We start from the raw sequence: 12,735 nt of genomic DNA on the forward strand, positions 1-12,735 counted from the left end.
AATTGACTAAAATACCCTTTAGTACTTGGAAATATAGAAAGACGATAAGAAGAGATAAATACGTTTGGAATAATAATAAATAAAGGTAAAGTTAAAAAAAATTAATGCTTTCTTAATTTTTAAAAATGATAAATAAAATGGAAAAAAAAATTCTAAAACATCACTTGAAATGAGATAGAAAGAGTAACATAGAAGTTGTATACCATGAAAAAGAATGATCATAACTCAATAATTTCACATTAAAAAAAATATAAAACACATTGTATATATAAAGGTAGATGACCATTGTTTTCGATTCCTAACCAAATTGGACAAAATTTATGGTAATGGTGGAATCATGTGTTGTCTATGCTTGCAAAGGGGGAAAAGGAGAGAAAGAAGAGAGGTAGAGAAAGCTAATAATGAAAAGGAAAATATGGGGTTTTTGAAAGAAAAACAAAAGTGGAAGAGATTGGAAATTAATTGTTAGGCATATCTAATGATCTTTGCTTTAAACATTTTAAAATGCTGCTAGCTAAGATATTAATATATATGAAAACCATTTATCAACTACAAATCTGTAGTTTATTATTTGGCATACCATTGCCCACCACCGCAATCGCCATCTCATATATGCTTTTATACTTTTCTTGAAGGTAATGCCTATGGCTATGCATGGCTGCTAAGTGCTACCTTTTCACTTCCAACTTCTTTCATCTATCAAATACTAGAAAGTTTAGGTTAAAACAATTGTGTATGTATAATATTTTGTTATAGTCATATTAATTATGGTGAATTTTATACGAGTTTCAACATAATTAATGATTAAAATCTATTTGTTATACATACAACCGTTGTAAGAAATAATTTCTCATAAAAAAACATTACTCGACTAAGCTAATGGCTAGCCTAGCTAGGTTTAAAGAAAATCAAAACATGTTCCTTTAGAAGCAAATATTTATATGAATGTCTACCCTATTTTACATTAATTACTGTTGGAATCCCACGTTGAAATAATATGAAGTAAAAGGACAATATATAAGTGTTTGGGTTACAACATTAACTTGGCTAGTTATTTTGATGTGTAAAGCAATCTAATCACTTTTATAAGCCTAAATTAAAATGAATTAATGAATTAAATTGTAATTTGACCGACACTCTCTTTGAATTTAACATGGTATCAGAGCCTGAACTAAGTTGTAGGTTTCACCTGCCCATAAGGCTGTATAATTGAGCCCGTACTGGGTTGCACTTGAGGGAGGAGTGTTAAAAGGGCAATATATAAGTGGTTGGGTTGCAACATTGACTTGGCTAGTCATTTTGATGTGTAAAACAATCTAATAACTTATATAAGCCCAAATTAAAATGAATTAAATTGTAATTTGACCGATACTCTCTCCGAATTTAACAATTACCTACTTTATGTATGATATGATATATATCATCCAAAAGTTTTGAATATTTTGTGCTTTCTAAAATTATATCACAGGTTTTGAGTTTTTATTTTCATCAAATTGATTCATTTGATACTAATTTCATTTTAAGCACACAGAACAGGTTAGGGGCATGCATGAAACTTGTTATGATATGTCTTGTATTTCAAATATGATTTTTATTGGGCTTAAATTATAACTCGATCCTACAAGTTTATTGTATGATCCAAATTAAATATTTGTAAATGTATGGCTCAATATAAGTATTGTAAATTTTACCAATTGCATTCCAAAAGAGTGTAAATTCTAAGAAAATCTATTGGAATTAAAATTCGGAGAGTTCACAGATTGTAGATTTTATAGTTGATAGCACGTATATTATAATAATTATATGTGCATAAAACTGTTTATTTTGCAATAATATGGCCCCAAGCCTTAAGAATCTTCAAATTATATATATATATATATAAGAGTTTATTAATTCCTGATGGAGATGAATAGGATTAAATGGTACATATATACAAGGGTTCCTACATATAAAAGTATAATACAAGGCTTTATAAACAAGGTATATGTATCCATATATCTTAGTTGAGAGAGAGAGAGAATATAAATATATGCAGCTGGGCTGTAAGATTCAAGCGACAGAGAAGGGTTGCAGTCAATTGAAAATGGAAACAAGGTCATAGTAGCTTAGTTCTAAATGAACAGAATGACTATCGTTTGTGTAGCATGCAAGAAATTAAGCCCTCATCAAGAGAAAACATGAGTGCAATTTTCATTCACCTAACTGCCTAAAATGACATTGCATCAAAACCCTTCTTTTTCCCTCTTTATAAATCTCTCATACATTAGAGTTTCAACATGATCATAATAATAATAACAAGACAAGTCCACAAAAGAGCTAGAAACCAACTCAACCATGGCTCTCTCTTGGCTTCCCACAATAATTTTTCTGCTAATTTTCCTTTTCCCAGCATTGGTTGAGTCTGCTATTCGTCATTATAATTTCACAGTTAAGTATTTTCCATATGCATTTCATGTTTCTTTGAAGGAATTGATAAATATATTTATATATTTATAGAAGGGCACGCCATTTCCTCTTTTAATAATGGATTACATTTTATATATGCAAAATGGGGAAAAAAATTATAGCAAAAACCAAAACTTCAATGGAATCCAAAGTCTGGACGTAAATATAAGGTATATATATTTCTTAACACAATTTTAATTTCTTAATGTATTTATATATTAAGTGATAATTGATTAATTTCTTAACACATTTTAATACAAAATTTAGAGAATGCATAAAAGCATAATGTGTTCTCTTAAATAAATATACATCATTAATTATTAAAGGGCTAAAGAGTAATAAAAATAAGAAAATATTAACTAGATATGCTATTAATTTAATTATTTTGAAGGACTTATCATGTCCTTTTTAAAATGATTTTTCTTAACTTTTTATTCCTTATCACCGTTTAATTTTCAACTTATTTATGTTTTTGTGAAAGACAAATTATACGTTGAAATTATTTCATACCTTAAATCTCTTTTATTTCAAAGACCTTGTTTGATCAAAGGGAAGTAACTAGTAAATTTCAAGTTTCGAGAAAGTATAAAAAATTGATTTGTTTGGTTGGAAGTAAGTGTATACTTCTTGAAAAGTGAAAGATTATTTTTTCTTCACTTAGGTACTTACCATATACTAGGTAATTTACTTTTTAAGGGGTAAAATTTCTAGGAAATGATTTATTTAAAACAAATAAGGCCTAGTTAAAGAGAAATTGTCATCATGTTCTGATGTTGATTAGAACAAGAAGGACGACTTCATTTCTAAGGAACATTTGACTTATGGTTTCCATTAGCTGGTCTATTTTCCTTATATTTTTGTATCTGCTGTCTGCTTTTTATTTGCTGTTATTTGCTGTTAGGTTCTTGCTTTTTTGTTATGGTCTTGCATATGTCTCCAGTTTTTTTTTACTAAAAGCCTTAGGTTAATTGTATAGGTTTTGATCTAATGATCAGGTTTTAGTATGACTTGTTTTGTTAAATTTTTCCTTGATTATTATCTAATAAAAAGTTTAGCTTATCATAAAAAAAAAAGGAACTCAACAACAGAGCATTTTCTGATAGCTACCAAATAATTATAACTAATAAATCCATTATTAACCTAAAAAGCTAGCCAATTAAGAACAGTAAGTTCTTTTTCAATACAAAATTACGAGAAAATTGATCAAGCACTTATGAATTAATTAATGGCTAATGCATGGAGGTGGTGTTGAAGAACACAACAAAGCTTTGTTCAAGTAAGTCCATAGTCACCATCAATGGAAAGTTTCCAGGTCCAACTCTTTATGCAAGGGAAGACGATAATGTGAATGTCAGGGTCATCAACAAAGTCCAATACAATGTCACCATTCACTGGTAATTAAGAACCATGCTCTATTTTATTTTTCAGTATCAATACATAAGCTGTTATCGCATATCAATTTTTTTTAGTGATAAAAAAAAAAAAAAAAAAACACTAAGAGCTCAAAACATATTACACCAGACAATATCAAGCATAGGATATATTATAACCAGTATCATGTAGCAACCAGGAAAGAATGGTAGCAATAACCCTCCACCGAAAGCCATGCCCCATTACCTTTCCAAGCACCATCAGTACTATTCAGTTTGAGCCAATTGAAGGAAGACACTGCCAATGAATACAGACCTCCTCTCGTTGCTGGGAATTTGACCCCGCTGATAACAACAGATCCTGAACCCTGTTATATTCCTCAGCTCTACAAAGAATAGTAGCAAAAATATTGCTATGATCATCAAAATCATCATTAAAAGCCACTTGGTTACGTCTGTGCTAGGGAAACCAACATGACGCGCGAAAGAGCAGTCCCTAAGCACATGCATTGTAGATTTTGTAGGTCTTATGCAAAGATCACACTGATTCCATACGTCCAAATGCCTTCGCACTCTCTCGCAGCATCGTCGACAGTCGTTCTCCAATCGCAATCCGGAGAAACGCTTTATTCATAGTTTATTTATTTTTTTAAGAAAAAAAAAATGATAAAATGATATTGATATTGATAAAATCAACACCATCTATGTAAATTTTATTGTGATTTAATTTAATAGATGGATTGTTTTTTGGGCCAGGCATGGGATGAGGCAAATGCGAACGGGCTGGTCTGATGGGCCAGCATATATTACACAGTGCCCAATACAGCCTGGGCAAAGTTTTCTCTACAATTTCATACTTACAGGGCAGAGAGGCACTCTTCTTTGGCATGCACATATTTCTTGGCTAAGGGCGACCATACATGGTGCCATTGTCATCTGGCCTAAGAAAGGTGTTCCTTACCCATTCCCAAAACCTTACAAGGAAAAACTGATCATATTAGGTGAGATTTTAATTCCCATTTCAATACATTTCCAATGAAATGTTATCATCTTAGGATAAAATTCCTGGATCAGCAATGGGATTTTTTTTATTTTGTTAATTTGGTAGGTGAATGGTGGAAAGCAGATACTGAAGCTGTGATCAATCAGTCTATGCAAACTGGTTTGCCACCCAATATATCAGATTCTTACACTATTAATGGCTATCCAGGACCAGTTCCTGGTTGTACGTCTCAGGGTACTGCTAATATTCCCATGACTCCATTTGAAATTACCTTCAACACTGTTAAAAAAATTAGAACACTTCACAATTTTTCTTTTGAATTGTTCTACGTCTGCAGGGTACACCTTACATGTTGAAGCTGGCAAGACCTACCTGATACGCCTTGTGAATGCAGCAGTGAACGATGAGCTATTTTTAAAAATTGCAGGCCATAATCTCACTATTGTTGAAGTTGATGCCTCTTACACCAAACCCTTCACCACAGATACAATATTCATAGGTCCAGGCCAGACCACAAATGCCCTTCTAACCACAGATCTTCAAACCACTGGCAAATACTTAATAGCTGTTTCTCCTTTCATGGACACCATTGTAGCTGTTGATAACCTTACAGCAATCGCTTTCTTGCGATACGAGGATACCTTGGCATTTCCCCCACCTGTCCTGACTACTACTCCTGCAATAAACGCAACATCAGAAACATCAAAATTTATGGACAATCTTCGAAGCCTGAACTCGAAGAAGTACCCTGCCAAGGTCCCATTAACAGTAGATCATTCCCTGTACTTAACCATTGGAGTTGGAATTAACTCTTGGCCAACCTGTGTTAATGGGAGTAAAGCTGTGGGAGATATTAACAATGTAAGCTTTGTGATGCCAAGCACTGCTTTACTCCAAGCACATTACTACAATATTAGTGGGATTTTTACAAATGATTTTCCAGGGAATCTACCAGTTCCTTTTAACTATACTGGTAATTTTACTGGTGGGATTTCAACTTCGAATGGAACTAGACTTTATAGGTTGGCTTTTAATTCTACAGTTCAGGTTGTATTACAAGGCACTGGAATAATAGCACCTGAGAGCCATCCAATTCATTTGCATGGGTTTAATTTCTTTGCTATTGCCAAGGGACTAGGGAATTTTGACCCAAAGAACGATCCAAAGAAATTTAATCTGGTCGATCCTGTAGAAAGGAATACTATCAGTGTTCCGACTGGGGGATGGACTGCAATTAGATTCAGGGCAGACAACCCAGGTAAATCAAAATCCTCCATTTTTTTTACCATTTAATTTAGAGCTTTATCAGCAAGTGATTTCATTTTCATCAAAACAGTAGTGTGAGTTTGCCACATCAACGAACTTTAAAGAACAGTTTAATGAAGAATAACTCAAAATACCATTTTAATGAAAATTAAATGTATCACTTTAAAGTGATAAAATGTTAAATCCGTGATACATTTATGAAATTAAACTTTTTTTTTTTGTGTGTTTTGAGTTTATAATTCAGTTATAATTAAATTTTTATGTATTATATTAATCAGTCCTTATCTTGACATGGAGATGGCAACTTCATACACCTTCATATTGCCTTCGCATGCGTGAAAAATATTTGACAAATTATACCCTATTTAAGGTTTTATGAAGAAGAAAAAAAAGGAAAAATGATAATTATTAGAAGGATTATTAAATATGAAATTTTTTATCATTAAAAATGATTATTTATTTGAAGAGTACATATATTATTATTTTAATATTATGATTTTGCGGTGGTTATAGGTGTTTGGTTTCTACATTGCCATTTGGAAGTACACACGTCCTGGGGATTGAAGATGGCATTTGTGGTGGATAATGGTAAAAGTCCAGATGAGTCACTCCTCCCACCTCCGAGTGACCTTCCAAAGTGCTAGATGTCCATCTAAAACTGCATCGAGACCAAAGCATAAGGTTAGGGATATCGATAGGGATAGTTGATGATGAAATTCAGTTGAAAAATGAAAAAGCTAATAATCAGCTCAGATTTGAGATTTTATTTATTTATTTATTTCTCAAAAAAAAAGGAATGTGCTCAAAATGAGTAAATAAAGGTGGAGAAGAAAGTAATGTTTTACCATTTTAATTTTCTTTCCAAATTGTTTAAAACACAGAGAAGATAGTCATGCTTGTAATTTGTTTCATCCTTTTCAATTGTAAAGTATTTAAAAAAAAATCATTATATTTAATAATAATTTCATTTGTCCAGAAATTTGTAAGTTGGTGTGGCAATCTCTTACCTGATTGGTCAACTCACAAGGCCATTTGTATCTTAAAGCTTAAATTCTTGTTCAATGTAAATGATTTATAAATTTAAGAGAATTCCTGTGAGTTGATTTGAAATTAATTTGTTTGATTTAATCCAATCAACTCAATTTTTAATTTCAAAAATTAAATAAATTAATTAATTATTTTTAAAATTTTGTTGAAAATGACTTGTTGTATGGTAACCTTATGAATAACTCAAATTACTTTCTAATTCAAAATAAATTGATATAAACTCATTAAAAATAATTTAGAATTCAAAATAATCTTCACTTAAAATGTGACCCATTTGTCACCAATAATAATAATAATAATAATAATAATAATAATAATAATAATAATAATAATAATAATAATGTCAAAAATCTTTGTTGTAGCTCACATAAAATTTTTGTTTTAGGTATTTTTGTTGTAAGAAAATTAAAATTTTGTAATTTTTTTTATAATAAATTGAATTGAGAGACTAGGATGAAATATCTCCTAAAATTCAAAGATGATGATTAAAAATTACCCTAATTTTAGGAATAATTGATTTATTCTCCTTAAATTGTGATTGCTATTAGAGTCTTTTAAGTTTATATATTCATTATTTTTAAAAACTAAAATTATTTATTGTCAAAACAATATAAAGATTCATTTATCATAAAAATAATTTAAAAATAAATAAAAAGCTCTTTTATCATTAAAAAAAAAGTTTAAAATTTGTTTTGTTATATCTAATAATGTTGTTAGAGTTGTTATTAAAAAAATTAATTAATTTTTTAATTAGAGAGAGTACTAAAAATTAATTTAAAGTAATAAAAAAATTTTATTTAACAATATTAGAATTATTTGTTTCGAGTTTAAATCTCAAATAAAATAGAATAAAATAATTAAAATTAAATTTAATAACTCTAAACTAATTAAATTTTTTTCTTTTCAAATAATTTTTTTTACAACATATAAAATATTGTACTTTTTACCTCCTATCACAATTCCAAATCAGCCAAAATGTTAAAAACTACTGCATATTAAAAGATATCTGGAATACTAAAATTTTTTTTTAATATTACCCTTACTATTTTGAAGGAAAAAAAAAGTTCGAACTCAATTTATTAGACCAATCCCTAATCAAAGTAGTTTTCACTCTCTGTCCTATATATGAAAAAGTTATACATACCATAATGTTATTATTAAATAAGTGTTGAGAGGAATCACATTTTAAGTGCATTAATTTATTTTTGTAATCTTAGTTGCATTCTCAAAACAAAATTGCACATATACTTTAAGTTTTTTATAAAAAAATATTGAACCCTCAATTCTTTATATTTTTATCCAATCTAGCCATATGTATACACAATGACAAACCCAAAGGTGTTGGCAGGGCCAGCGCCCCCTAAAATTTCAATTATTGTTTTGAGTTTAAATATGAATATATATTTAATAAACTCTCATATTTAATTTCAAAAAATTTATAACAAAATTCAAAATATTAAATTTTTTTATCAGCTGAATTAAATAAAAAAATTAATGAGCTCGTATTTTCATAATTTAATATTATTTTTTATTGTCTCAATTAATTTAAAAAAGTTAATGATATATATTTTTAGAATTTTTTTAAGTAATAAAAAAAATTAAAATATAGACATCCGCCCAACACTCTATCATCCAATATGAACTTGTAAGTTGTAACACTTTTATTTGCATAACTTGGTAAAATACACTATTTGGATGATCGGTGTCGGTCTGAATAATTAAGAGGATTAGAATTATGTTTAAAATACCTAGAAAAGTTCTAGATGGAAATAAATAATGAGTACCAAATAATGAAGTATAAATAAGAAAAATAAAGCATAAAAAGTTAAATGAGCTGATGGTTACAGCAATGGATGACCTTCCCGGGAAGTGATTGCGAGGTCAGTCCTAACTCAAATTTCGAATAGAAAAATGTGACGCCGCGGTCCTAAAGACTATTGCGAACCTAGTGGAAAAGAGAAAACCACAGAAAACAACTGATAAGTAGGTTAAATAATTAGGTCAGGGCTCCGGAAGAAACGTCGAATTACTTACAAACTGGATCAAACCGGCGAAGGGCAATTTGGTCAATTCACCCCTAGAGGTGACTCCTGACCTAACTGTCCAATAAAATTAGAGAAATGAAAATTTTGGAATAGAGAATTAAATTAAAGAAACAAGGAAAAATAAAGGAAAAAGAAAAAGAAAAAGAAAAAGAAAAAAAAAATCATTATCTTCCTCCCTCACCACTTTGGCCGGCCAAGCACCCACCTCCCACCTCCGTTAAAGCTTGAACTCAAGCTTGATTTGCCTCACTTAACCCTAATTTCCCCCACAATTATTTCATAAAACCTTGTTATGCCAACTTAAGAAGGAATTTGAAGAAGGAAAGAAGGAGAAAAGAGAGAGAATTGAAGAATTGGGCATCAAAGTTTGAGGTTAGTTCTTTCAATTAAAATTTTAGTTTAATACTTGTGTTTTTAGTTCACTTAATCTAGAAATTACTTTAAATCAAAAGAAAACTATCATTGGGGGACTGAATGGGATTTTTGGCCAGCCTATAAGGGTATTGAAATTTCATAATTTTGATGGAATTGAAGTATTAGTTAAGTTGAATTGAGTGTATAGAGGTTGATTATAAACTTTGATTACATTATATTGCATAATTGTGTAATTAGGGTTCTTAACCTCTTGAAATTGGGAGAAAAATTATGAAAAAATGGTCAATTGATGAAAATGACATTAATTGAGGTTAGAAATGGTTAATTGGGACCATTTGTGATGTGTTTAATTTGGTAGAAACAAAATACAATTCGGATTAGTGAAGGGTCCCAATATGGTAGTTTGACCCTTTCAGGGATCAAAATTGAAATTCTGCTAACCCAATTGGTATGAGACCAATTGGAAAAGAAATTAAACGCATAAAGACACAATTTTTATTTAGAAATCATACCTAGACAGTGGCTCTAAGTTAGTGAACAATTAGGTCAAATCCGGAATTGGCACATTGCCACTGTACAAAAATGTCCAAATGAACAATGGCTATAACTTGAGCTAAACAGGTCCAAATGACCTGATTTTTGTGGCATTGGAAAGGTATGACATAGCAATACAACTTTCATGAAGGACACAAACCCAAATTTTGCTCATAACTAAGTGAAATTGCCACCCAAATTTAGTTGTCCAAAACTGCTAGAACCAATTAGGTGCCCAGAAATTCTGGGTAACACCAATCCGGCCAGCCTTAGTTAAATGGCCATATTTTGGGCTAAAAAATTTCAAATGGAGTGATTCAAAAATGGAATTAAAGATAAGACAATAAGAAACAACTTTGATGAAAAATACTTAGGCAAATTTCTACAGCAATTTGACTAATGAAACAATGCAAAATAAGACACAAAAACTGAAAATTTGAATTTTCTCTTAAGAGACTTAGAAATCGAAATGGCAACCAAGGTCAACAAATTAGACACTCAAAATGTGGTATGTGGGTGTAATTGGAATTCACATACCTATTAAGTATAAGAAAGTCAATAATTTAACCGAAATAGTACCATAAATAGTAATCCAAAATGCAAAGTTTAGAAAATGCCAATTTAGGCCTATGTAGAGATATAATTAAATAAGTATGAAATAAATTATTGGATTTGTTATGAAAGAAGATACTAAAACACTATAAATTACGTGTTTTAGCTGAAAAGACCTGGAAAATGATAAGGCAAACTGAGTCAAGGCCTAGAGGCGACTCACATCAGGTTTGTACACAAAAATTTTTAAATTATAGTTTTCACATTGAAAATTGATTTGTTATATATTGTGAATGTGTTTTGTTCATTATGAATTTCGAGAATTTTGTGTTGCCTATTTTACAATGGAAATTTAGAATGAAAATTATTTATTGATTTGTATGAAATATTTGAACAATATGATTTTGAATTTAGTTTTGGCCTTAGAAATTTTATTTGAAAATTTGTGCGTTGCCTACTTTAGAAATGGAGATTTGAAATAAAGTTTGTTTGATTATTGTATCAATTATAATTGAACATTATAGTTTGAAATTATTTTTTATTCACATTTGGCATGACAGTCCCTTACTATGTTCCTCCTCCACTTGTGGGGTTGAGTTTGATATTTGATCATTTTCCTCCCTCTCTGGCTTACCAATCTGAGGTGAGTTTGAATGAGTGCTCATTAGCTAGCTAGCCACCTCCCTCATTAATTTCGATTAGTGGGGTGAGTTTGCCTTGTCGTGATATACAACACGGTATGTTTGGAAATTTTGTGTCATGACCTAAGTTGTTTTATTAATTGGCAATACTATGTTTATTACATTGTTTGATCAAATTTATGTTATATTGAGTTATGAAAATTGTGAAATATTTAAATTGTGATTTGTTATAAATGTGATTTGAAAATTGTGAAATGTAATTATGTAATATTTAAATTATAATTTGGCAATGAGTGGTTTATGTTCAGCTTTTTAAATTTTATTATGCACCACTGAGTAAAATTTACTCAGCGATAACTTTATTTTGCTGTCGCAGATAGGGAAAATGACATAGCAGCAGAGTGAGCTGCTACAGAAATAGGGGAGCACTGTTTGAAGATTTTGTACGGATATTTATTTATACCCTTGTAAATTTGACTTTATGTAAATAATCTTTTGTTCATATGTATCTAAGTAATTAGATGAGCAGTTGTATATTAAAGTTTGTAATAATATTATTTTTTAATTTTCCTTTTGTAAATTAAGACTTGTGTAGGTAAATTTAATTTAATGCAATGTTTATGAATTTATCGAATTATTTTGAAAAAAAAATTGAGTTATAAATTTTGAATTGAAATTTGGTTGAATTGTATTGATTTGAGAATATATTGGCGGTTGGGGTTGAGAAATGAAATTATTGGGAGTGTTTTCACAGGTTTTGAAGAACTGGTTTTTCCCAATTATAGACGGCACTCTACCGAAATTTTTATAAAATTTATGGAAACTTTAAGTTGATTGAAAATTTGATATGCGGTTTAACTTCAAATAAAAGTTTTTAATTTCTACTAAAAGTGTTCGCCACCTTCAAAAGAAGTAAAATTGTTTTAAAATCCCTTATAGTGTTTTTAATGGATTATCGGTAGGCGAAATTTGGTAATTCATTAAGTATACTACGGGATCATGTTATGCCTTACAGAGAGGTAAGGTGTGATATAAGTACTCGCAGCATGAGAACCCCATACTCATCTTTGTACATGTCCAATTCCGATTGGTTTAGCCAAAGCACATAGTGCACTAGAGAGGAAAACAAAGAATTTGAGAGGGGTTTAGCAACATATGATGAGCATGAGCCTGATGGACAAAAGTGGCAGCAATGATCCTAGAGAAGAGTGTTTTCGCTGTCATCAAATAATATAAGGAGATGGAGGAGGATGCCTGTGACATAGAATCACTTTGGAGTGGGTTGAGAATCAGTTGTTTTCTAAATTTTCTTGTTTTAATATTTCACATTTCACATTTTATAATTGTTTAGAAATTTATATTTTTTAAAATCAGCAATTTTCTAGATTTTCTTGCTTTCACACAAAATATTAAGGTTTGATAATTAATTTTCATGTCTTCTTGATCTTGTTTTGTGC

General features: G+C 30.1%; 1 protein-coding gene across 1 annotated transcript; it reads left to right on the top strand.

Moving 5' to 3' along the window:
* The first annotated feature begins 2,334 nt into the window (after positions 1 to 2,334).
* Positions 2,335 to 6,825, top strand: LOC110640958 (laccase-4-like). The gene is made up of 6 exons (XM_058133694.1): positions 2,335 to 2,427; positions 3,688 to 3,839; positions 4,572 to 4,816; positions 4,924 to 5,052; positions 5,156 to 6,076; positions 6,598 to 6,825. The coding sequence occupies exons 1-6, from the start codon at positions 2,335 to 2,337 to the stop codon at positions 6,726 to 6,728; spliced, it is 1,671 nt and encodes a 556-aa protein (XP_057989677.1). The 3' UTR covers positions 6,729 to 6,825.
* Positions 6,826 to 12,735: the final 5,910 nt, after the last annotated feature.

Source organism: Hevea brasiliensis, chromosome 14, assembly GCF_030052815.1.
Source record: "Hevea brasiliensis isolate MT/VB/25A 57/8 chromosome 14, ASM3005281v1, whole genome shotgun sequence".
NCBI classification, from domain to species: Eukaryota; Viridiplantae; Streptophyta; class Magnoliopsida; order Malpighiales; family Euphorbiaceae; genus Hevea; species Hevea brasiliensis.